Source organism: Amphiprion ocellaris, chromosome 15 (assembly GCF_022539595.1).
Source record: "Amphiprion ocellaris isolate individual 3 ecotype Okinawa chromosome 15, ASM2253959v1, whole genome shotgun sequence".
Classification (NCBI taxonomy): domain Eukaryota; kingdom Metazoa; phylum Chordata; class Actinopteri; family Pomacentridae; genus Amphiprion; species Amphiprion ocellaris.
In genome coordinates, this window is record NC_072780.1 from 25,271,846 (window position 1) to 25,298,654 (window position 26,809).

General features: G+C 38.7%; 1 protein-coding gene and 1 long non-coding RNA gene across 2 annotated transcripts in view; one reads left to right on the forward strand and one right to left on the reverse strand.

Moving 5' to 3' along the window:
- The window catches only part of thsd7aa (thrombospondin, type I, domain containing 7Aa), a 201,930-nt gene that overhangs the window by 104,170 nt on the left and 70,951 nt on the right, over window positions 1-26,809 (reverse strand). Inside the window, exons 3-4 of the mRNA XM_055018016.1 lie at window positions 17,133-17,381; window positions 9,553-9,734 (exon numbers count right to left, since the gene is read on the reverse strand). Coding sequence (XP_054873991.1) covers window positions 9,553-9,734; window positions 17,133-17,381 — 431 coding nt within the window. The remainder of the gene's footprint in view (window positions 1-9,552; window positions 9,735-17,132; window positions 17,382-26,809) is intronic.
- LOC129350693 (uncharacterized) lies at window positions 4,307-5,143 on the forward strand. Its single transcript, XR_008604181.1, has 2 exons — window positions 4,307-4,571; window positions 4,651-5,143. It is a non-coding gene; the product is annotated as an uncharacterized LOC129350693 (long non-coding RNA).

Below are 26,809 nucleotides of genomic sequence, written 5' to 3' on the forward strand. Positions count from 1 at the left end.
GGTTTCTTGTTTTCTGTCAGAAAGAGGCACTTTCCAGGAATGTTTTACTATATGAACACAATACTAGAATAATACAGAAGAATATAGATAGAAAAACTATATCTGGAACTATATTTTTACACAGGGGGCCTCTGTAAAACACAGTAAGAAATAATGCAAGGCCCGTATAGGTGCAATTGCACTTTACATACATAGTGGTACAAATTCCCAAACTAACTGTGTGTCTGAGGGTCCTTGTAAACTGACACTTCAGGAACTTGATGCAGTCACAAGGTAGTGTGAATGTTAACAGAAACCACCCTCCATTCCGCCACAACAGTTTCTGTTTCCATTGATCTGTAGAATTCTACAGCTTTGACCATAACGTCAACACAGAGTGCACCAAAACAATGCCAAATAGTAGTTACTGGATGTAACTGTAGCTCTATGAGCAGGAGGGAAATAGAACAATCAAAGTTAGTTATATTAGTCAGTGAATTTTATGTTGTTGATGCCAATGTTAGAGTGCACGAGACTGTGACTGCAAAGAGACAGCAGAATTATTTTTCATTTCTCTTTATGACCACTTAGATCTTAGATATCATGCAATTGCTGCTGAGATAATTTAGTCTGTACCAAGGTGGTGGACAAATCAGCTGGTATTACCTTCCCTTGAGCCACACTTCTGACATCTGATTCTGAGTCGGCTTGGGTTGGTCATTCAGTGATGGTATATATGACTGATAGAATTAGCAGAAAACATCAGCTTTCCACACCAAACTGTCAGGACAGTCTATAAAGCGCCTTATCATTCTAACTAGCTATAACTTGCTACTGGGAGATTTCAAACGGATGTTGATTGGTAACTTTATTTCCAGCAGCCCATGTGTTGTAACACAGACTGAACTGTCAAACATCCAATTATTTCTACAAAGCTTTTTGTGTTTCATTAGCAGCATTTGGAAGACAACAGACTGTTTTTCTCCTCCTCCTTGTGAAGTCTGAGCAGCTCCTCATAACCATAACAAAGGCTGATTAATGGAAATTTCAACACACACGGGTTTTGCTCAGGTAGCTATGCCAGATGGTCTATTCTTCCTTACGCTGTGCTTCCAGCCACCGATCTAGGAACCTCAGAGGCCGCTGCCTTGTGCTGCCACATGAAAAATGTCACCAATAACCTGACTCCCTGTTTCTTTCCAGCTGAGGATCCATGGCATCACAGTTGTTATACAGCCTGTCACAGTTTGATATTAACTAGAGTTTACATTGATCATAATCAGTACAAGAAAAGCAGCTGATATAACTTTATATATAACTCCCACTCCGGGTAAGAGTTTTATATAATTTAAAATCTTCAAAATGAACTAAAAAAAAAACGTATGCCCCAAGGAAGAGTAAAATACCAATCAGAAAACATGCATTTGACAATGTAGGATTGTAATAAACAGTAAAATTCTCAGCAGTAATCTATCCAATGAGAATGATAGACTTTTAAGGTTGAGTAAATATCTTGATTTCCAACTGGAGTGAATCTCTTCAGGAAGGTGCAGGGATATGTGATGGTACCCAGTAATCAGACTGGGAATGAGATGTGTTTGAAGATAAGAAAGCAAACGGTAAGATTATATGAGCCTAATTACACTAATTAGATTCCATCAGCAGCCAATTGGCTCATCACAATAGAATCAGCTAATGACAGCAGGAATAGAAAATGATAGTTACTGTGGTCTTTATAAAAGCAGTCAAAGGATTACAGCAGCTCAGATTTGAAGTCAGTGCTGAAGGTAGTAAAGACATAGTTCTTGATTCCACTGAAGTGAGCTGCAAAATTATACAAAGGCAGTGTTTGTCTTCCACAAGCTTTTTGTCTCATTAATCCTTTGGGAGTTTATAGAATTCATTAAGCTTGTTCCTTACAAAAAATGTTTGAAAGTTGCTGCTTGCGACATGTTTGAGCCCACCAGTCATAGCATTGTTCACCCATCCCAAACTACGTGCTACCTTCCAGATAGCACCTTGACACACACACACACACACACACACACACGTGGACAAAATAGTTGGTACCCCTCGGTTAATGAAAGAAAAACCTACAATGGTCACAGAAATAAGTTGAATCTGACAAAAGTAATAATAAATAAAAATTCAATGAAAATTACGCAATGAAAATCAGACATTGCTTTTGAACTGTGGTTCAATAGAATTATTTCAAAAAGTAAACTCATGAAACAGGCCTGGATAAAAACGATGGTACCCCTAGAAAAGACTGAAAATAATGTGACCATAGTGTCATGTTCAATCAAGGTGTGTCCTCTAATTAGCATCACAGGTGTCTACAAACTTGTAATCAGTCAGTCAACCTATTTATAGGGTTACAAGTAGTCACTGTGCTGTTTGGTGACATGGTGTGTACCACACTAAACATGGACCAGAGGAAGCCAAGGAGAGAGTTGTCTCAGGAGATTAGAAAGAAAATTATAGACAAGCATGTTAAAGGTAAAGGCTATAAGACCATCTCCAAGCAGCTTGATGTTCCTGTGACTACAGTTACACATATTATTCAGAAATTTAAGATCCATGGGACTGTAGCCAACCTCCCTGGATGTGACCACAGGAGGAAAACTGATGACAAATGGAAGAGACGGATAATACGAATGGTAACAAAAGAGCCCAGAACAACCTCTCAAGACATTAAAGGTGAACTCCAAGGTCAAGGAACATCAGTATCAGATCGCACCATCCGTCGTTGTTTTAGCCAAAGTGGACTTCATGGGAGATGACCAAGGAGGACACCATTGTTGAAAACAAATCATAAAAAAGCCAGACTGGAATTTGCCAAACTGCATGTTGACAAGCCATAAAGCTTCTGGGAGAATGTCCTTTGGACAGACGAGACAAAACTGGAACTTTCTTGCAAGGCACATCAGCTCTATGTTCACAGACGCAAAAATGAAGCATATCAAGAAAAGAACACTGTCCCTACTGTGAAAGATGGAGGAGGTTCTGTTATGTTCTGGGGCTGCTTTGCTGCATCTAGCACAGGGTGTCTGGAATCTGTGCAGGGTACAATGAAATCTCATGACTATCAAGGTATTCTAGAGAGAAATGTGCTGCCCAGTGTCAGAAAGCTTGGTCTCAGTCACAGGTCATGGGTCTTGCAACAGGATAATGACTCAAAACACACAACTAAAAACACCCAAGAATGGGTAAGAGGAAAACATTGAACTATTCTGAAGTGGCCTTCTATAAGCCCTGATCTAAATCCTACTGAACATCTGTGGAAGGAGCTGAAACATGCCGTCTGGAGAAGGAACCTTCAAACCTGAGACAACTGGAGCAGTCTGCTCATGATGAGTGGACCAGAATACCTGCTGAGAGGTGCAGAAGTCTCACTGACAGTTACAGAGATCGCTTGATTGTAGTGGTTGCCTCAAAAGGTTGTGCAACAAAATGTTAAGTTAAGGGTACCTTCAAGATGTTCTCAGGTCAGAAGGTGTATATATAATCTCTCCTGTGTGATCTTAGTCTGCCCTGTGGTCTCATCCCAGTTGGATGTACCTCATGAACATCTCGGCAAGGGAGGTGTTCAGGTGGCATCCTGGTCAACTGTCCAAATAAACTCAGCTGGTTTCTCTAAATGCAAAGTAACAACAATTATATTTTACACCCCCTACTCTCAGCCTGTGTTTGTGATCTCTTTCTGTCATGAGTTACAGTTCATGGCTGCTGGCGAGGAAGGGGAATATACAGCAACTTGTAGCAATGACAACTACTGTTTATCAAATGTGCTCTCGTTGAAAGGAGGCACCTGCCAGGTAAAAGGGAAATATTAATGTTCAGATGAGTAGCATTTATCAGTGGTATATGTTGTGGTCCTGTGTATTCATCACAGGAAAACATTTAATTTTAGCTCCTGCATGCCAATTGACTGTTCCAGTGTATGGAAAGCATATAAGAATCAAATCACATTTTAATATAATGACTAATTCAGTGTAAATCTGATTTTCACAATAATAAAAACTGAAAAAAGTTACAAAATGATATTTTGATTATATTATTCAGAAATAAAATCTTACATCTGTAAGTACCATCTGCAAGTATACGTCAGTACTAAACTAACCTAATTATCTTTGTTTACAACTGGCACAGCCAAGCATTGTTATGGCCCCGGTGATTGTGTGCATGCTTGCTGTTGTGGTGAACTTTTATGAACTTTGTGCGAGGAGGCCCAGCTGATAGTCATCTCAACTGATTAGCCTGGTGCTCAAGACCGGCACTCAGCCCTTGCTCTCCCTGCCTCCCAACCTGTCTGATTGGGCCACCATTCAGTCCACCTTCATCCAACCACCTGCACCTGTCATCACACCTGGAGAGTATAAATCCAGAACCAAGCTGACAGTCATGGTGCCTGAGGTTTAATGTGAACAGTTTGCCCTGGTGCTGCATGTGTCTTTGTGTTAAAGTGTAACTTCTGGTGGCAGCTGTTAACATAGTGAAGAAGCTGCTTGTGTGTGTAACTTGTAACTTCACTTAGCAGCTGTTTCACTTAGTGTGGAAGTTACTGCCATAAAAGCCAGTCTCACACTCCAGTCAGTTGTCCGGCTCATTCTGCACGTTTCTGCTGTGTGTTACGAAATAACCTTGCTAATCCTGTTTTCTTGTTTACAGTCCCGTTGGCCCTGCTGCCCGGTTCTGACTCCCTGACAACCTGGTCCAACCTCTGGATTCCCAGTCAGCTTCTGGATTCCCAGTCAGCTTCTGGATTCCCAGTCAGCTTCTGGATTCCCAGTCAGCTTCTGGATTCCCAGTCAGCTTCTGGATTCCCAGTCAGCCTCTGGATTCCCAGTCAGCCTCTGGATTCCCAGTCAGCCTCTGGATTCCCAGTCAGCCTCTGGATTCCCAGTCAGCCTCTGGATTCGCTGCCCAGCCTCCCTCGTCTCAGAATCTCCTGCCTGCCTCTGGAGCAAGATGCCCCGGCCCTCTCTGCCACTCTCCGCCGCCATCCCACGCTACGGGGAGCGCCTCCCAGAACTGACACCCTCCTGCCCACCCCGTTAGTGAGATTTAGTTTAGTTAATTCCCCGTCTGGTATTATTTTAGTTAACGTCATTAGTTACCAGCCTTTCTAGTAGTTTTGTCCAATAAATCTGCTTTTCATTTATTCCATTCACTCATTTCTGTGTGCTCTCTGCTCGGGTTCACTCCTCGCCCTAACAGCTAGTGACTGCCTGCTGTCCGTGCGATTTTCAGATGTGGCGTGTTGCCGTGCGGGAAAATCACGTCTAGTGGACACGTGGCTTAGGCTGTTTGGTTCTTTGATTTAGCAACACCCACTGGCTGTGTGTTCTTTGCATTACTGCTGTTACTTTTATCACTAAAGCTCTTCAAATAACCCATGAGATTTGGGGGTTTTTGTTGTTGTTGTACCCAGGTGACCCTGACCTGGAATTTTTGTGGGGGGCAATGCATAGAAATATTGTGCAACTAATGCAAACAATTATATGCCCAAGTCAGGAACAGGACTTATAGGGCTTGTGTCCACTGTAGGACATTTAGTATTCCATGAGTTTTGTTTTCACTCATTAGTGTAATCTATTCTCTCACTGTTGTACACCGGCTTCCTCCCACAGTCCAAAAACATGTTGAAGTTAATTGGTAACTCTAAATTGTCCATAGGTATGAATGTGCGTGTGGTTGTTTGTGTAGTCCTGCAACAGACTGGTGACCTGTCCAGGGTGTCCCCTGCCTTCGCCCCAAGTCAGCTGGGATAGACTCCAGCCCCCCTGTGACCCTAATGAGGATTAAGTGATGTATAGATAATGGATGGATGTTTTTGGACTGTAGGAGGAAGCTGGATAACCTACGCTGCACTGAGAGAACATGCAAACTCCACACAGAAACATCCTGGGAAGGCAGGGACACACACCGGGGATCTTCTAGCTGTGAGGTGACAGTGCCAACCACCAAGTCACCATGAAGGCCTGTTTGTTGACATGCAAACACAAAATTGATCAGATGCATTACCCAAATCAACTCTGTGCTGTGAGACTCCAGTGAAACACAAACACAGAAAGAAAGCTAAAAGAAAATCTCTTAAACAGATCAAATCATACATGACAGCATAAGACCTGTGTGAGAGCAAGGACAGGTGTGGGCTGAAAGGAGGGAGGAGGAGGATGGAACTCTGCAGCTGGGCTGGCACCGCTTCTAATAATGTGTTACTGCTATTTCACTGTTCTGTCTGCTTGACTTTCTTCTTCACCACCTTCATTACTGACAACTTAAAGCCTAATCTGGCCACCTTTCACGTGTTGTAATATTCAATTTTATTTATATAGCGGCAGTTACAGTTCAGATTGTCTCAAGACGCTTTATAGAGTGCAGATGCCTGAACCCCCAGAGCAAGTAATAGCGTCAGTAATGTCTTCCTGCTTCCACCCAAATACACAGTTAACATACCATGTTAACATGCAGGCAGTGTGACTTGGCTGAAGGTAAGAAGGAGTTTAAAGTGTGAGTCTCACCTCTGTGAGTAAAATTGGCAGTGTGGAATCCTAACACTGAAAGATGATAGCATGCGGCTGGTTTTGAGCATCTGATCTGAATCATTTCTAGCAACAGACGCCAGTTCAGCCTTGCTAGCCAGATGGACTGAGACTAATTGTGTCAATGCAGGATAAGCGTGGGCATTTTACCACGCCACTTTCAGCTCTGTGCTCTCAGTAATGCCACCAGTTTAAGTGAAAGCTCATATTTCATCTATCCTCTCTGTGCAACTTTTACACATACATTAGCATGTTCAAATAACTCAGTCCCAGATTTAATATGAGAGGAAAGCCACTTTAATTCTCCCGTCTTCTTCACACATGGCTGGTTAAGTGTGTGAAATGCAATCCCAAGCAGATGATTTCAAAGCTCATTGCCGCATGATTTTAATAGATCTGAATCTGGTTTTAAGGAAAGTCAAAACAATGGTATTAAAAATGATATAATTTAATCTATAGCTAGCACATTGCTACTTGCACACCAGCTCTTGCCTGGTATTTGTTGTTCAAACCGACAACAGCCATTGATGAAAGATAAAAATTCTGTTTAATGTGATGATTCCTATGCACTTGCATTGCATAAAGCAACTGGGGTGAAATTGCTTTAAATGCCAGTATTCTCCAATGAACAATATTGGTGGAGTAAAGCTATAATTTCCTGCCAAATGTACACTGGCAAACAAGAATATAACTGAGTGAGAGGCTGCTGAACAGTATTTTCCATTATGGTCTTTTGCCATTACAATACCCTAAAAACTTACTTTTGCATTCAGTACAATGGTTGCAGTGCTTCTGCCTCAGTTTATTTCTTTACAATCTGGAAATTCATACAAAAGTTACAGATAGAGGGTGTATCAAGTACATAGAACAGAGGAGGAGAAAGTTTGCATCGTGGCTTCTACATTTTATTACATCAGAGCTACAAAAACAACAAACTAAGGTTAGGTTTAATATCAAAAATATCTGTGTCCTTTCTTCTTTCTTCTGTTTCAAGTCAGTGTAGCCTTATTGATGTTTTAGCAACACCCCCTTCTTTCCCTAAACTTAACAAAGTGTTTGGGGTATATTGTGGCAAAACACAAATGATTCTTTTTTTTTCCAATGGACAACATTGCAGAGATGCTGAATTAATATGTTAATTGTAAATAAAATGACTGCAGTAATAATAATATTCTCATTTATTTTCATTAAAAATCCAGAATCATCCTTGTGCCAATTTGTGTGCTGTCTATAGCTAAATAATAAAATAACAAAGTCAGTTTTCTCATCATTGTGAAGACATTCATTTACATTTTTTATTTGATACTGGATTCATACAACATAGTTCTTGTAAAATAACTAATTTACTATTTTAATTAACTGATTATAAGTCAGAGTTTACTAAGTAAAAAAATACTTAAATGTGAATGAAAGTAGACATTAATCCAAGATCAAAGTTCCACCAGTAAAGTCCCCATTAATGTACTAAATTAATTAAGTAGGTCGAGGTAGTGTAAATACTGCCTTGTAGCAGCCTTTCTGATTAATTAAAATGCTTAAAAGTCAAAGCAAATGATACTGAAGGAAGACAAACAGCAGCATGAGAGACTGTTCACAATAATGCAGAGCAGAAATTATTCTTGAAAAAGGCTTACAACTGATTTCTAAAGAAAAATATGTTCATAACCACATCATCATTTTAAACACAGGAGTAACTGCTCCACGCCCCGGTTGTATGTGTTCTTAAGATGCTCAAAGGTTTACGGGTGTGCGGCATTTAGTGATGACGCTAATACTAATATGACTAACATCGATATACTAATGTTGTGCTTCTTTTCAGTTGCATCACATTAGGTAGAGTTGTTGTTGAGAGTTTATAGAACAGATTCAGAACAGTAGAAAAGTGTGTCATTGACTCAGAGTTATGTCTTTTATTTACTCTTTAATATTCAGTTTTTAAAAATTGTAATGTAACTTTTTTGCACCTTACTGTGTCCAGGTGATAGGGAAACAAAAACTCGTTGGATTTGAAATAATTCTAAGTGTCTCTTATCCACTGTTCATTTTGACTTACAAAATGGACCTGTTGTTGACTGAATTTGTTTCTTTAAAGATAAACCTTTCCAAAAAGACAGCCAAGTAAACACTTACACAATGTAACCTGAAGTTCTGGTGTAGTAATTGATGAAATTTGAAGTGGTTGATTTTATAATGTTCTTCACATTCAAATCAACAGCACCATTATTAATTAAAGTACACAGTATACTTGACCAGCAACTAAGCAAAACTATCTAAAATAAAACATTTCCATGGTGACCAGTAGTATATCTGTGTTCATTAACAGATAAAGTATGGGACATGTGCACTGCAGGCCAACAGTATACTCACAATTTTTCTGTCAAAAAGATAGAGTAACTTTGGTAGTTAAACACATTAACCTAGTGACCAAGGAAAATGCACACAGATGGTATCAATTCACAGCCAAAGCTTTACCATTTGGGACTCTTTTCTCTGGCAAAGAGAGAGCTGAGCAGAAGTCCCACAGGATTACATTTATCAGGGTATCCAGAAGCCTATACATGCTGAATGCTGAATATGTTGTTTCTAAACTATTTTTTATGGTGTGAAATGCGTTAAAATGACTCAATACGTTATTAGTAACAATATGTTTTGTTGTATTAAAAAGCACAGATGCAATCCCTTCACCAGAGTGGATGCTGTCCTCTCATTCTTTCCATTAAAACCATAAACTGATTTGGCAACGACCAAGACTCATGCTCTTAGTTTTCAGTCGTTCACCGTTTGATTGCCTTGTGTGTGATTTTCAGGTACAATCAGAGAAGCTAAACCAGTACTGGTAATGCTTTTAGGTCAATTTCACAAGAAAAATTACCAGCCCAAGACTGTATTTGGATATATAACAAATGTATTTTAAAAAAAAAAAACCTTGAATGTGATGAATGCTGAAAAAGCACATATGCAATGGATAAAATCAAGGCAAGAGAACGGAAGAGACAATAGAAAAATGGGATTCTGGGAAATTTACCTTCTTTGCTCCTGAGCAAGCTGAGGGTGGGTGGTGTATCAGCAGTGGACTGCACACAGTAGACCTCCCGGGTCTGAGTCCCGCCTCCACACAAACCTGTCTGGTTTCCACGCCGACGGTCCTGCTGGCTCAGCAGCACATCCACCCTGCACTCTGTCCACTCTGTGGTTTTCCAACTGTAACTAAAGACAGACAGGGCCACAGGATGAGTCAGGCTGAGGCAGTACATTAGCTACAAAAATCTATAGCTTTATAGATTAAAACTGCAACAAGAAAACATCCAATCATCAGTTTTCATCAAGGAGATGCAGGTTTTGGAGATCATTGTGCATTAGTGATTTACAGGCATAAAGACCATTGACTGGTCTGGTACAAAGGTCATAGATACTAGGATTCATTTTCTGTGACAGGCCCTGCATATGTTTTCCAGATCAATCATTATATTTGACACAGGGTACAAAATAAACATTAAATATCATGTATTTGTCTTGACCACCACAAAAAAAATAAATGTTTTCATTATATTACACATTATAGCTTTAACTGACTGCATGCAAAGTAAAACTTCTGAAACTACTGAAGTAATTGTCAATTTATGAATTTACTAATTACTAATTTATCATCTCGTGTGACCTTACATACATTGATAGTGTCCTTATGCACAGTACCATAGAATGTGGTTTGGTATGTGTATAGGAAAGAGAAAGACAGAGGAAAATCATATTTAGAAACACATTCACCAAATAGGCATACATGGTCTGAAGATGTGCAAATCTAGAAAGCACAGCCACCCTATAGTGTAAAACCTCATCTCTGTTAATATCAGAATATAGAAATTAGAATCTTTCAGCCTAAAGAGTGATTCTTTTTGGCAAAAACCTTCAGCATGACAGGAAAGTATCACAGAACTGAATTAAAGCTTACAGCATTGATTCTTATTAGTGGGTCTAGACTCCATATGGTGTTGCCATGCTATCCTACGAATAAATAAATTATATATGCTGCAACAGACACCCGTTCAGTGCTGCACCTGAACTAAAGAATGCAAAAATAACGTTGTTCAACGTCATGATCATAAAAGTCCAGCCTTTGTTGGTGTTCTGATAACTAAAAAATGGTATAAAACCTGACTTTCAAATATGAGTGAAAATTATCCAAAAAAAGGAACAAAAAAACGTTTCATTGCATTGCTTCAAGCTGCCTTCGAGTTAATACCTGGTCTAGTCATATAATCAGCTATTTTGTCCAGTTTAATTTGTACATTTTTGAAATTTTGAAATAGGTTTTTTTAATAAACATACTCAAACTGCTCATCTTTCTGTGTCATAGAATTGTAGTTAAAAAAGTTTTGTTGTGTTTCCTGTTAATTTGCCATACTCCCATTCAGTTACCTGCATCCTGTTAGATAATCCCTCTGTTTTTTTGTTCTTGTCCTCCTTTGTTTATTTCTTTCCTCAGTTTTAGCAAATTGTCCACTTTTTCTCCTTTGTTTTTGATGTTTTTGACTTTTTTTAAATGCATGGTTTAGACGTTTGTATATGTTGATTTGTGTATATCTGTTTACTCGAGCATATCACGTGACTGTGTTAAATTACTTTAAAACATTTGACATGAATGAATGAAAACAAACACATTATTTATATGGCACATCCTGCCTGTTATCTTTACTGATCAATTATCATTTAAAATATTTTTTATTAAAATTAAAAACATTTTTACTGTGATAATTTAGTGATCATTATTTATCCTCATAATTACATCATTCATTGCCCCAAACACAGTGGGTCATGAAAAGAAAATGTCATTTTAGGAATGTTTATTTTGTCTTCGTCTTTTGTGTTGGATAGCTTTTTCAAGCCACTGAACGACATTTGTTGAGTGAGCTGTAGTGGTGAGCATCTCTCCAGCAATGATAGAAAACGTTTTATGTCCTCGACTTTGGATCTCTGTTTACAATACTGCTCAGAATTGGCTATTCACCAAGGGCTTTCTAAGAAAGCTGAAAGCAGGTTGCTAATTGCAGCAGCTATTCATACATGGGTTTGTGTCTGGTTATTGAATTGACAGCAGTCTGCATCAGCAATAATGAATTGTGGTTTGTACCCTGAGGTCAGAAAATGTAAACCCTCCTCCATCTCTGTGCTTATCTCTGATAATGGAATTCATTTGAGGTTGCCACTGAAAGACTCCATATTCATGAGCCTGGTTTTTCTGTCTCTCTCTCTTTCTCAGCACTGCTGCGGTACACAACAAGGCCCCTGGGAAAGCATTGCATCTTGGGACTTTAAATTGTCCAGATGGGGACAATCCAACAGAGCAATTCTTCAGCATCACGGACAGAGCTGCTGCCTCTCTTCGTGCTATCTGTCAAACAAAGGGCAGCTGCTGTTCACAGATATTGATTTACTGTTTCACACTATGGCTGATTTGACTACATACAAATAAAATAAGCACATGACTTCTTGCATTAAATAAATATCTTACAGAGAGATGAAGTGAAACTGAAACTTCCATGAAGAGTTTTAATCACATATTCTTGCTAGTAGGTGCTCATGCAGTTTATCTGATTTTAAAAAGATGGCTATTAAAAAACAATGTAAAATAACAGTTTTTGTATTTTGGTTTATATTGTTCATGGAATTTCCCAGAAGCCCAAGATATGATTGGTCTTCCCAGAAGACTGATTAACTGCCACCAGCTTGGCAGACACAAAGTGGCATATGAGATCCATAAAAAACTTGCATCTATGTATCAGACCACACAGCAGTGGGTTCTTGCTATTTCATTCCTGATCTTGGAATGCTTTAACATCTTATACACACAAATTATACAGATTCAGAATCAATGACACAATGGGAAATAAACAAAAATTTCAGCCTGCAGTACTTTCATGCCTGGCACACCAGTAGCACTGATGCACACTCCAGCCCAGTAGGTGGTGGGGTGGCGGTAATGCAGCTAAAGTCTGTTTGCCAGCTGTGAAGAAGGTACACAATAGGCACTGAGTGAATCAGCACCATACAGTCTATGATCAGCGCATTAGAAAGTTTGGCGAACAGGGAAGGAAGACAGCATTGAGCTTGTTGAGTGGAAAATTTTCTTCCAAAAAACTTCCTGATGGCAGCCTCGGATAAAATCGTGGTTATGTGCAAATTGTGCAATAAAGAGTTTTGTTATCACCGCAGAACTTCAAGCCGATAGTATCACCTCAATGTAAAACATGTTGCTGTTAGCACCAGAGCTAACGTATGCTACGACAGTCCTGGTACCCTCAAACGGTGTAGCCATCCCATAATAGACCACTTTTCAAGACACTGAAAGTGCTTGAGTTTACAAAAGTCTTAAAATGTTGAATATAATAGCTATAATCGTACTTTGACTGTGCTGTAATCTTTGAATGTAGTAGCCAGATGAAAAATGTACAGATAAATATAAATCAAACAAACATTTTTGTTGTTTAAGGTGAAGTACACTACTGTTCAAAAGATTGGGGACACCCAGGCAATTTCATGTTTTCCATGAAAACTCACACTTTTTTCATGTGCTAACAAAATTGCACAAGGGTTTTCTAATCATCAATGAGCCTTTCTACACCATTAGCTAACACAATGTACCATTAGAACACAGGACTGATGGTTGCTGAAAATGTTCCTCTGTACTCCTATGTAGTTATTCCATTAAAAGTCTGCAGTTTCCAGCTAGAATAGTCATTTACCACATTAACAATGTCTAAATTGTACGTCTGATTAATTTAATGTTATCTTCGTTGAAAAAAAATGCTTTTCTTTAAAAAAATGACATTTCTAAGTTACCCCAAACTTTGGAACGGTAGTGTATATGTCTATTCACTGACTCAGTCGTCGATCAAAATTTATTTGAATTGAGAAACTTTGGTTATTGTGTCAAATATTGCTATTTGACAAGAATGCAAAAAAAATCAAGATTAATTACAAAGCCTATATACATATATACAGTGCGTAACAAATGTTTTTAGACCACCACGCAGTGTAGGGTGTTTACCACCGCTGCCCTAAATTAACAGTATTGCTGATTACCAAAGTATTTTTTATGTTTCTGCAATGGTTAATCCACCAGTATATGCAAGCTCTTTCCAATTCCAATGGGCTGGCTCAAATTTTGGTATAAAAATGTCAATTCAGTTTGAAATTCCTCATTCTTGTTCAAAATGTTGAAGCATAGGGAACTCACTGAGAATGACAGAGTCTGAATTAAAGCAGTTCATGATGCTGGAAGGTCTTTGAGAGAAAAAGGGCAAGATATAAAGTGTTCTCACAGTGTGGTCAAGTATGCCTTGGATTTGATTGCAGAGACTGGTACTTACAAAATGCACCAAGGAAGAGGTCAAAAATGAAAGCTAACTGAAGCAGATGTCAGACACCTCAAGATCTGAAGTACTACAGACAGAAGGAAGACCACTGCTGATCTTCAGGCAGAGATTAATGCTTCTAGATCAGAATCTGAGAAATTCTCCAGAATGACTATAAGCAGACGACTGAAGAAACAAAGCAAAAAGGGAAGAACAGCTACTACGAAGCAATTTTTGATCCCTGCAAAGATCAAAAAACACCTAAAATTTGCCAGGGAGCACTAACACAGGACTGTAGATGACTGGAAGAAGGTACTCTGAGAAGTTTGAACTGTTGGGTCAGCCTCATCATGTTTATGTAGGCAGAAAAGTTGGATATATACACTACCAGTCAAAAGTTTAGATACACCTTCTCAGTCAATGTTTTTTCTTTATTTTCACTACTTTCTACATTGTAGATACATACTGAAGACATCAAAACTATGAAGCAAGATACATGGAATTATGTGGCAAACAATTGTGAAATAACTCCAAATATGTTTTATATTTTATATTCCTCAAAGTAGCCACTCTTTGCTTTGATTACTCCTTTGCAAACCCTTGGTTTTCTCTCGATGAGCTTCATGAGGCAGCCACCTGAAATGGTTTTCACTTCACAGATGTGCCTTGTCATGTTTAATTTGTGGAATTTCTTGCCTTCTTAATGGGTTGTGACCATCAGTTTTGTGTTGTGCAGAAGTCAGGTTGGTACATAGCCCTATTTGACAACTGTTAGAATCCATATTATGAACCAATCAATTAAGTAAAGAGAAATGACAATCCATCATTGCTTTAAGAACTGAAGGTCAGTCAGTCTGGAATATTGCAAAAACTTTGAATGTATCTCCAAGTACTGTTGCAAAAATCATCAAGCACTACAATGAAACTGGCTCACATGAGGACCACTCCATGAAAGAAAGACCAAGAGTCACCTCCGCTGCTGAGGATAAGTTCATCCAAGTCACCAGCCTCAGAAATGGCAAGTTAACAGCACCTCAGATTAGAGCCCAGATAAATGCCACACATAGTTCTCGTAGCAGACACATCAATTGTTCAGAGGAGACTGGCCTTTGTGGGGAAATAGCTGCTGAGAAACCACTACCTCTACATGCATGGTTCAGACCGTGAAGCATGGAGGAGGAGATGTGATGGTGTGGGGGTGCTTTGCTGGTGACATTGTTGGGGATTTATTCAAAACTGAAGGCACACTGAACCAGCATGGCTACCACAGCATCCTGCAGCGATATGCCATCCCATCTGGTTTGCGTTTAGTTGGACCATCATTTGCTTTTCAACAAGTCAGTGACCCCAAACACACCTGCAGGCTGTGAAAGGGCTACTTGACCAAGAAGGAGAATGATGGAGTGCTGCGTTAGATGACCTGGCCTCCACAGTCACCTGACCTAAACCCAACTGAGATGGTTTGGGATGAGATGGATCACAGAGTGAAGGCAAAAGAGCCAACCAATACTCAGAATCTCTGGGAATTCCTTCAAGACTATTGGAAAACCATTTCAGGTGACTACCTCATAAAGCTCATCGAGAGAATGCCAAGAGTGTGCAAAGCAGTAATCAAAGGGTGACTGTTTTGAAGCATCTCAAAATAATACGTTTTGATTTATTTCACACTTTTTTGTTTACTAGATAATTCCATGTGTTCATTCATAGTTTTGAAAAAATAATATATATATATATATATATATACACACACACACACACACACACACACACACACACACACACACACACACACACACGCAGACAGCACATATATACATATATTGGGTTAGGGTTAGCATTTGATATATTGAGCTAAAATTTGTTAAAACAAATGTTTCAAGTCATCAGAGATGGTCCTGTGAGCCAGAAATCTCAGCTTGAACAGGCCGGGTTGTAGCAGAGATATTTGTTCATATATCATTCACAGATTTGTAAAACATGTTATTCCTAAAACATGGCAAACACAGATTTTTTTTCTTGCTATTGGTCGTGTTTTCCGAGACATGGAGTCATTAAAGAAGAGGGCCAAAGTCCCCGGTGTAAAAACGTTTAGCTTTAATATGTTTAATATTTAATTTCAATCTTCAGATTTCTCTTCTGGAAATGTTTATAATAATTTAAACATGATCAATTTATCAATCTTGTCACTGAGCACGATCACTTAATTTGGGTGTATGGCTAACGAACTTGACTTATGGGGAACCTAAAAAAGGCAAGTGGCATTTATTCCTCTGAACTGACTGTAGCAGGGTGGCAGTGTGGGAATGGTATGGTAGTCAAAAAAAGAGAATAGTAAAAAACAAAAAGAAAGAAAAAGGAATCAGACAGCACAGTAGCTTGCTCTCGGGCACTTCACCTCCACCTTTTTTCCATTACCTTTTGTATTCAGAATGATGGTAATTTGTAATTTATGGCCCTATTTTAACTGAAATGGACAACATAGCAACGTATGTTTAAAACTAGGGCTACATTGTGATCGACAGTATCACTGTGTGTCGTGTTCTTTAATTCGCCAGTCAGATCCACCTCTCGCTCGTCATGTCTACTTACAAAAGACCAAGATGGTCACGACCAAATGCCAGTCAAGGCTACAAACTGGGAGTCCACAAACCATTATCTTATGTCATAGTGAATGTGTTCATCTTTTATGTACAGTCAATGGTCACCACAGGCCAATCAGCACCACTAAAGTATTACAGCATCTTATTCTCAGATGTAAATAAACATGTCTGTTTGGCACAGACCGATGCACAAATCTCATTATCATTATTATATTTGTTTTAGAAAAATACATTTTTCCACCAAAAATTGTGACTCATAATCCAATTATTTTCTCTGTCAAAATAATCTTATGATTTTATTTGATTTGATTTTTTGCACATAGTTTAGCTCATGTATAAAATTACAGTAAACCTTTCAAACTATTAAACTACTACAAGTACAAATACAATTCCATCAGGCGTCAACAACTTTCTAAAAAAAAAGAAAAACTGATTTAGCAGCCTATAACCTGAAAATTTCAAGTCAACATACACAGCTAGTATTTATGCCTTAAATCATGTTTGCTAACAGTTTTCCAGAAATGTTTTGATTTTTCTTATGCTGCAGAAGACTTAAATAAAAAGATTGCATGTATGCAGAAGACAACTTTAAGCTCACTAGCAGCACTTATAGCTGAGCTACATTACTGGCTCTTTCCATGTCCAGTACTTACACAATGCAGGGTGGCACTGCCTCTCCCTGTGGGCTGCAAGCTTCCTTCTCCTCCAGCTCTGGACAGTCTCCTCCTCCACCTATTGGGAACTGGCTCACTTTCCTGACACGATTGCGCTCCCCCTTAGGCCCATTGGGGTCATGGCATGTCTTGGAACAAGCTGACCATTCAGACCATTCGGTCACATCACAGTCTTTGGGCAGCACACAGGCCTGGAAGGTCACTGGCAGTGTCTCCTGAGAGCACAGGCTGCAGAAGATTCAGAGAGAGACATCACAGATAGGATTATACTTCAACAGAGTGGCTGCAGGTTCTACAGCTCTTATCACAATCATAATTCTGCATTAAGCCATTTCATTTGAATCCTGGTCCATTACAGTCTCCCCAAATTCATTTTTACAAGCACATAAGAAACCAAGCATAACTTTTGTCGAAGAATGGAACAGTGGTGCCCTATCAGCGTACTCTACTGTAACTGCCAATTAATGTCTGCATTATTTTAATAGTCATTAAAAAGTATCCCTGATTTTAACTCGGTGTTTTAGTCAATCGATCAACCACACCTGAAGTTAATTGTTATCAAATAAATCATCCATGGATCTGAAACATAATTACCATTACTACAGTGCATATTACACTGTGAAAAAGAGTTTAAAAAAGCAGTAACTGCAATCTGGAGTTTTTTTCAGAGTCATCCAAAAGAACTACCTCTTTCTGGCAGTAGTTTTAAAAAATGTGTCAATTGCTGGGAGCAGAAATATGCTGTGAGAAAGCAGAGAGGCAGCAGAAGAAGCTGAGCAACTACTGCATTTGGTACAATTGAACCAAACAGTGGACATGCAAAAGAAAATAGTCATGAAAGAATAACCCTGGTTTCATCATTTGTCTTCTGCATTACATCTAGTGCTTGTAAATCTCTTGTCTGGAGGTACACAATCTGAATAGCACCCACATTATATGAGTAGCAATAAAAAGCTGACCTCATATTTAAATTGAAAGAGTGTTAAAAAATGCAAGCAGTAAAAATGATCACATTTTGGTTTAATGTGATTCATTTTTTAGAATGTATACATTTAAACACATATATTCATGCAGTTTTGATTATATTTGCATGCAAAATAACAGCAAAAAATACACACATGCATACAATTCAGATATAACAAGTATATCATTAAAATGAATTCACTTCCCTTATTTATAAAACTGGCATCACACAACGTCCACAAAAAGCCATGCGAACAATGGTAGATTAAGACAGAAAACAAGAGGAACATAAAGACTAACAATTGCCTGTAAAAATGTTTCTCAAGTCAGAGAGTGAATTATTAGGAGCCAAATGAACTGATTGTCATTCGTGGATTACAGTTGGTGCGTTGAACAGGGTTTGAAAGCTGTTCATTACAAACCCCAACTAGAAAAGCACTCAGAGAGTGCAGTACTCCATCAAGGCTGTTCAGCTGACGTATCATTTCTGACGGATGAAATCTTTAATAAAAAATGACCTTGCGCTGAGCACAGGCATGTGTTATGCATGTACATGTTCTGTATGAATACCAAATTGTGTGTAAATTACTCTTATAAAAGTCTGTTTATCAGTTCATCACTATTAAAATAACTGTTCCTTCCATGCTTTTATTTTGAAGATGTATTTTTAATGTTGCAGGCTTTTATTTTGTCACCATTCCAGTGGCACAGGAAGTGATTCTCTAAGAAGCGGTTTCTTGACATGACAAAGACGCTGTCGAAAAGTCAGAAAATTCAAATAAAGATGAAAGACAATGGTTACACGCTGTTGCTGTCTAGCAAAGGATGTGTCTAAACTTAGAAGCACCTAATGGGGACAAGGTCTTACGGTGAGGAAATGAGTGAAGGACAGAAAGGTGAATTTGTGTTCAAAATAAGGCTGATGGCTGAATTTAACATGTCTGGCTGAGGTTTGCTACATTGTATGAACTAAATATGTAGCGGGCGGCAGGAATTGATGGGACTCAGAAACACCCCACAGTTTAATCATTTGTTCCTTGTATGATTTCCAACTGAAAAATCACAGTCAGTTTATAGTAGGATTGCAATCATGTGATCGTCAGCAGGTAACTGACACAGTGTTCACGTCATGCTTACAGCGAGGCCCTACCGGCTGCTATATCTCCCAATGGGAAATCTTTCACAAACCTGTGGATCCAGACTATAAGCCGCATCACTGCCAAAGTCTAATCACTTGGTCCTTGTGTCATTTCTGACCTTCTCTGAAAATTTCATCCAAATCTGTTGCTCCGTTTTTGAGTAATGTTTCACACAGACAGACAGATTCACAGACAAACATACGCCGATCGTCACACACCTCCGCCGTTCCTTGGTGGAGTAAAAATGTGTTATCCAAATTTTGAGTGAATGTTTTAAAGCACTTTGTTTCAAGATGTGATTATTATAGTGATACTTGTTTTTCCTTCTGTGTGTTTTGTTGAGGCCATCTAGGGTAATGATACATTACTTGTCTTTTCTTTTCAGCTTCTCTACCATTTTAGTCATAACAGTTCAGTTGTCCCTCAGCTGCCCTGAACCTCTGGTTTTTTTTCGGACTGTGAAGAAACAAACTCTTCAGTGTTTCTGTATTTTCTTTCTTTTTTATTGTATTTGTAATTTTTTAAAATTACAATTCCCCTGAAACCATTCAGGATCTGTCTTGAGGGTCTATCCCTTCATACTAACGTAATGGCACTGTGAAGCTTTGCAGATACAAAATGTAACCATCACTGTAACTTGACTATGCTGTTCCCTCCAACCATTCGCCTCAATTGTTGCTGTCATTATATACACTAAACTGGTTTTACCTGAAACACCAAGTCAAAGCACAAAGAAAGCTGCTTACAACTTCCCCTTAATTCTAGTTTATTTTGGCCTATTTCTCATTTATGTGATAATTTTGGCTAAATTGATCATGGTAACTTTGCACTCTCCAACAAGAAGCAGTGGAAGAAGTGGCATGGGATTGCAGTATGTCCTGGTCTCCTGATAAAATTCAATTCTGTCTCGACTAGTAAGCAATCTCAACCAAAGGACTAAATATATTATTATGATATTTTCTGTGGCGTTATGTTAAGACAGTTCCTAAATCTTATGTCTCAGATAATGTTTTCCATTTTCACAGTGGACAAGAACAACAAACCAGTGTTCATGCAAAAAGTGCAAAGGTCTTACTGGCTCTGAACAGGTTACATCAGAACAGAGTTTTTTTCTAAAGACAGTTTAAAGCAACAGTTGTTATGCTGTGCAGCAACACATTCACAATATAATATATTCTCAATATTCTCAACAAATCCTGGCCAATAAATAAATTTATATATAAAATTGAATTGAATTGAATTGAATAATTGTACAATTCATTGTGGAAGCTTCCTTCTGCTGCTTCATGCAATGTTTTAGAGAAAATCTTCAAATGAACCTACATTGCTGCCTCACCTTAAAAATTCACTACATCTGAAAATGAAAATAAGGTGGTAAGTGATAATATTATATTAATTAATACAGTATCATTATTACTGTGAACTCTTTTTCATCAGGGGTATTTGCCTGTCCTGCTGGCATATCCATCCATGTATGCCAATTTGTTTCCTGTTAGGCTGTGGCAAGCTCTATGTTTGGCATGTGTTCGAGCTGGAAAAGAAGAAGCAAGCAAGATAAAATTGTTTGTTTCTGCAATAAGGAAGCTCATATTTTTGCTGTTCATTTCCTTGAAGCACAGAGGTGGACAGTGGAAAGCTAGCATGACAATAGACACATTCATGGGAAATGACCCTGAATAATCCATTAAAGAGGCCTACTGCATTGGACTCTAGAGTCTACAATAATTCTTGCATCCATTAGTGTAGTGGTGCTCAATTTATTTCTGTCGCAAACAAAACACAAAACATTCAGTCACAGGTATCTGGAACTGGACAAGCCAGTATTTTACTTTACGACCAAAACAACTTGTCAAGGTCTAGAAATTATTTTAAATTTACAGTTTTACAAATTTACAATTTACAGTTAATGTCGTTGCAATTTTTATCCTTTGTAAAGTTGTCGAGCCGAAATGGACCGTCTGGCGGGCCGGTTTTGGTCCGCGGGCCGTATTTTTGACTTCGCTGATAAAAAATAACCAGAGTAGATGAGCCGAGTACGTGATGTGATCAAGTACGCTGGTGTTCCGACTGCACATTAACAATGCGTTCTCCCGTTCTCGGGAGTCTGTACTTCCGAGTCCGAATGGTCAGCACAATTTCAGTATTGTTGTACTCCGCAAAAAACAGGCCGATGTTAAAACAATAGTTCAGCAAATTAGCTCTGTGTAGACAGACCGTTTCCTCCCAGTCGCTCCCACCCCCCCTTGACATACCTCTAGAAAAGACTGAAAATAATGTGACCATAGGGACATGTTCAATCAAGGTGTGTCCTCTAATTAGCATCACACGTGTCTACAAACTTGTAATCAGTCAGTCGGCCTATTTATAGGGTTACAAGTAGTCACTGTGCTGTTTGGTGACATGGTGTGTACCACACTAAACATGGATCAGAGGAAGCCAAGGAGAGAGTTGTCTCAGGAGATTAGAAAGAAAATGATAGACAAGCATCTTAAAGGTAAAGGCTGTAAGACCATCTCCAAGCAGCTTGATGTTCCTGTGACTACAGTTACACATATTATTCAGAAATTTAAGATCCATGGGACTGTAGCCAACCTCCCTGGATGTGGCCACAGGACGAAAATTGATGACAAATGGAAGAGACGGATAATACGAAGAGCCCAGAACAACCTCTAAAGACATTAAAGGTGAACTCCAAGGTCAAGGTACATCAGTGTCAGATCACACCATCCGTCATTGTTTGAGCCAAAGTGGACTTCATGGGAGACGACCAAGGAGGACACCATTGTTGAAAACAAATCCTAAAAAAGCCAGACTGGAATTTGCCAAACTGCATGTTGATAAGCCACAAAGCTTCTGGCTTCTGGGAGAATGTCCTTATGGACAGACGAGACAAAACTGGAACTTTTTGGCACATCAGCTCTATGTTCACAGACACAAAAATGAAGCATATCAAGAAAAGAACACTGTCCCTACTGTGGAACATGGAGGAGGCTCTGTTATGTTCTGGGGCTGCTTTGCTGCATCTGGTACAGGGTGTCTTGAATCTGTGCAGGTACAATGAAATCTCATGACTATCAAGGTATTCTAGAGAGAAATGTGCTGCCCAGTGTCAGAAAGCTTGGTCTCAGTCACAGGTCATGGGTCTTGCAACAGGATAATGACCCAAAACACACAACTAAAAACACCCAAGAATGGCTAAGAGGAAAACATTGGACTATTCTGAAGTGACCTTCTATGAGCCCTGATCTAAATCCTATTGAACATCTGTGGAAGGAGCTGAAACATGGCGTCTGGAGAAGGAACCCTTCAAACCTGAGACAACTGGAGCAGTCTGCCCATGAGGAGTGGGCCAAAATACCTGCTGAGAGGGACAGAAGTCTCATTGACAGTTACAGAAATCGTTTGATTGCAGTGATTGCTTCAAAAGGTTGTGCAACAAAATATTAAGTTAAGGGTACCATCATTTTTGTCCAGGCCTGTTTCATGAGTTTATTTTTTAAAATAATTCTGTTGAACACGGTTCAAAAGCAATGTCTGATTTTCATTGGTTAATTTTCATAGAAGCTTTATTTATTATTACTTTTGTCAGATTCAAATTATTTCCGTGACTATTGTGGGTTTTTCTTTCATTAACCGAGGGGTACCAACAATTTTGTCCACGTGTGTAAGTAAAGCCAAACATATTAATTTTTTTTATTTACTAGTTTTCTAATGGAGAAAATAATTATTCCTTGCAATTACAATATGTATTTTGCTTTTCAAACAGCTTGATGAAGTCCGGTGGACTTTGCAGTTCATCATTATTTTAAAGCGTGAACATTCATGGAAAATTAGCAGTTTTAGCTGTCAGATAAAATTAGAATTCCCAGATTGATGTCTCCAACTGTAAATAAACTTGATCTTGGACTTTTTCCAGCAATAACATGCTCATCACTATCAGTTAAGCCTCTTTGAAGCTTTCAGCCATCTGTGCAGTCAGTGAGTGGCTGAAAATAAGTACATTTATGTAGCTGTCTTTTGGGTAAATGTTTCAAACTAGACATTAATCCATGTATGATGCAAGTGTAATATTGTGCCTAAACACTGTGTGGCAATTGGTATTTGCTACAAGTCTGAAGGATTTAGGACTCATGATCTGGTTTGAGGCATTAAAAAAATGTATATCAAAAGCCTTGATTTTTTCAGGATGTAATCGACAGTGCTCAGTGGCCTCTTTTAGAGCTGAGCCAGTACATAGAGACAGAATGAGGCCATTCATCTCTGAACAAAGCGAGTGTCTTTCAGACACCACATTGACATTGACCTCACTAGTGAAAAAACACTATATAGAGAACGTACATGGCTGGATCTTACAGCTGTGTACTGTGGGGGAATGGAATAAGCAACATTATGTTGATTAGTAATTAAAAGGGACAGAAATGTTCTGCTCAGTCTTTGGCATTATTACTGAAGACTTAATTGTCACAAGATTAATTATTTATGAATTTAAGTATCAAATCCACATTGTGTTGTGACTGAACATAATCACAGCCATGGTTCACTAAATGATCAAGATTTTGTGTAGGAGCTTGACTAAATAATAGACTGAAGACAGAAAATTAAATAAAATTGAAGACTACGGTGTTTCACAACACTTATGACTCACTTATGGCAAAGCTGCAAGCAGTACACACCAATCCACCATCCAAACCACCACATGTTTGTTTTTGAAGCAGTCCAGAAAGGACCACTTTATACACTGGCATGGAATGATGGCATTGGGTGATGGATTGTGGATTTTAGCAGAAAGTGTTGGAAATGCTGCTAATCTGGTTGAAATATGCACTTAAAAGCTGTTACGATCCTGATTATATTTTCTGCTGTATGTGATGGATATGATGAATGTAATATGATGATAATTTTGCAGTGGAATTTTAATAAATTCTTCATTCATGGCTTTGAGAGAGATATTTGCTCTAAATGTAAACAGTCTCTCTTGGTGCTTTCAGTCTGCCACTTCATCCCCGGTAAAGAAGCTATCCGCTAACCTAAGTTGCACCAAAAGACATTTAAAAACAAAGTGGCTTTATAATGCATAGTGTATTTACAAATGTTATGATCAAGGGATACACAAACTTTATGAAGATTAAGAAATCAATTGTCTTTCGCAATGATGTCATAATGAAGAAAAGTGGAATTTTGATGTTCACTTAATGTCATGCACTGTGTGATTCTCAATATCACAGTCTGTTCATTTTCATGCTTTGTATTTCTTTTTCGTCTGTGCAATGTTTTTAATGAACTATGTGTCATTAAAAACAGATTTGTGCATAAATAAGATGATAAAACAGTGCTGGCTGACTTAAAGCATTAGAGCAGATAATGTATTTAAATTCAACCAGCTGAGCCACTCTTAATTCCTATTTCCAAAAACTTGTAATGTCTTTTTATTTTTTGTTTTTTAAATCATGATTGTTCCCTAATGTTAAAGTCCCTCTCTAGTTGTTGATTTAATTAATTCCTGTGTATGAAATTTACATATTTAAATTTTTCCATCTAAATTATAATAAAGTAATCTATTCTTGCGTTGGGAGCAGTTCATCCAATCAGAGAACCAGCACCTGGTGAGTCCGGAGGCTCTGGACATGCTGGACAAGCTACTGCGCTACGACCACCAGCAGAGACTGATGGCCGCCGAGGCCATGCAGCACCCATACTTCTATCTCGTGGTGAAGGAAAACGCCAATACAGACGGCACAAAGGCAATAAGCAGCTTCAATGCAACAAGATAACCAGAGAGCAGGAAGAATCTTTGTTACCTCAACTTGTGACTTCTACACACTGTGCAATTTTCAGCCATCCCAGATGAAAGACAGCAACCGTGAGAGAATCGTGGCAATATCTTTGGTCGTGGCTCTAAATTGGTGGTCCTACGACCAAAGATGAGACAGGTTCAAGGACGGCCGTTGTCATGGTCTTGTGACCAAAAATAAGCTGCGATAAAATTCTGACAGTCAGAAATTTGGAGGGATCATCTCACAGTGTGAGTGCTGCTGCGACCTACGACAATTAACTAACCAATAGAAATGCAGTATGAAATGACGTACTGATCAGCACGACACTGCCGCTAAACCCAAATAGATGTGCGGCGCATCAAAACAAGTATGTGGAATTTATGCAAAGAAGACAGCCTAGTAGAGTTGTGGCAGCAGAAGCCCTGCCTTTTTGACGTGTCCTCCAGCTCGTACCACAACCTGACAAAAAAGGATAAAACATAGAAGGATATAGCGGCACAAATTGTAGCTCCCACGTTAGTAACCTAACATTAGTGGCTAGCAAACGCACACAAAACAACGCTGTAAATTGTGGCAACAGCACTTAGTTTATGTTATTGAATAAATAAAAATTTAATCCGCTCATGTTTCGCTAGTTTTCCTGTGATTGTCGGTACTCCAGGCCCGGAGTGGCTAATCGGGAGGACCGGGACAATTCCTGGTGGGCCAGTCTGATGTTAGGGCCACGAGGGCCAGTGCTCACTTTAAAAAAGAAAATTTTTTGGCCAGTGTTCAGTCATGACACTGGGTTGATCCTTATGCTGTTACCGCTGTCCCTGGGCCGCCTCCACCTCCACTGGCAGCTCTTCTTTTTCTTTTTTCTTTCTTTTTTTTTGAAGACACACCCTGACGTCGGTCAGTGGTGTTTGAAAGATGAAAAATAGGAAGAGCAAGGGTGGTATGGAGAAGACAAGAATTAAAAAGAGGAAAGCTCTGGAAACAAACGCAGTCAAATGTGCTGAAATTGGAAACTTTTTCCACTAAGATGAGCTCACGGTTTGAAATGACAAATAAGGACGAAAAAACGGGTACGGCAAGATGCTGAACTGTGCAAACCACCATTCAAGTTAATTAGTTATCAAGTCAATGAACTGTATGGCATTGTGGTGTATAACATAACATTATATAATTTAAATAATAGTATGATGCGACGCCACATAACTGGAAAACTTTGTCTTGTGAACACTAATTTGCTTGATATTTGATATTGCAAAAAAGGACATTCTGATGCTGTGAAGAATGGTGTTGGAGATTTGCACTTTACCTCATGTTCTCATATTTGAGAAATCGAAGTTGTGACGGAACTGTTTCCTTGCAGAGGAAAAAGAGACGATAGTGTTATTAGAAAATTCATCACTTTTTTATTATTTAATATTTTATTGATTCTTTTATTTCATTTTTAACGTTAGGATATCGGTGATGGCTTATTTGAACAGAATATAGATTCTAATATTGTTGAAAAGAATAATGTTGGAGATGTGCTCTGATGTTGAAATAAATCCACATTGTGAAGTAATCCTTAATTGCACTGAATTGGAAATATTTTAGATAAATACACTGAATTGCAAGGCTTTACAGAACAGTGAATTATTGTAGATTTAACATGTAAGGTTAGAATTACATGATTTTAATAATAATAGGTCGTGATCTAAAGAGGGCCGGTCTGAGGCATGAAACTCTAGGGCTGAAAATGAATCCTGCTCCAGTCCTGAGGTACTCCGTTTATGCCTCAGTTGTTTAT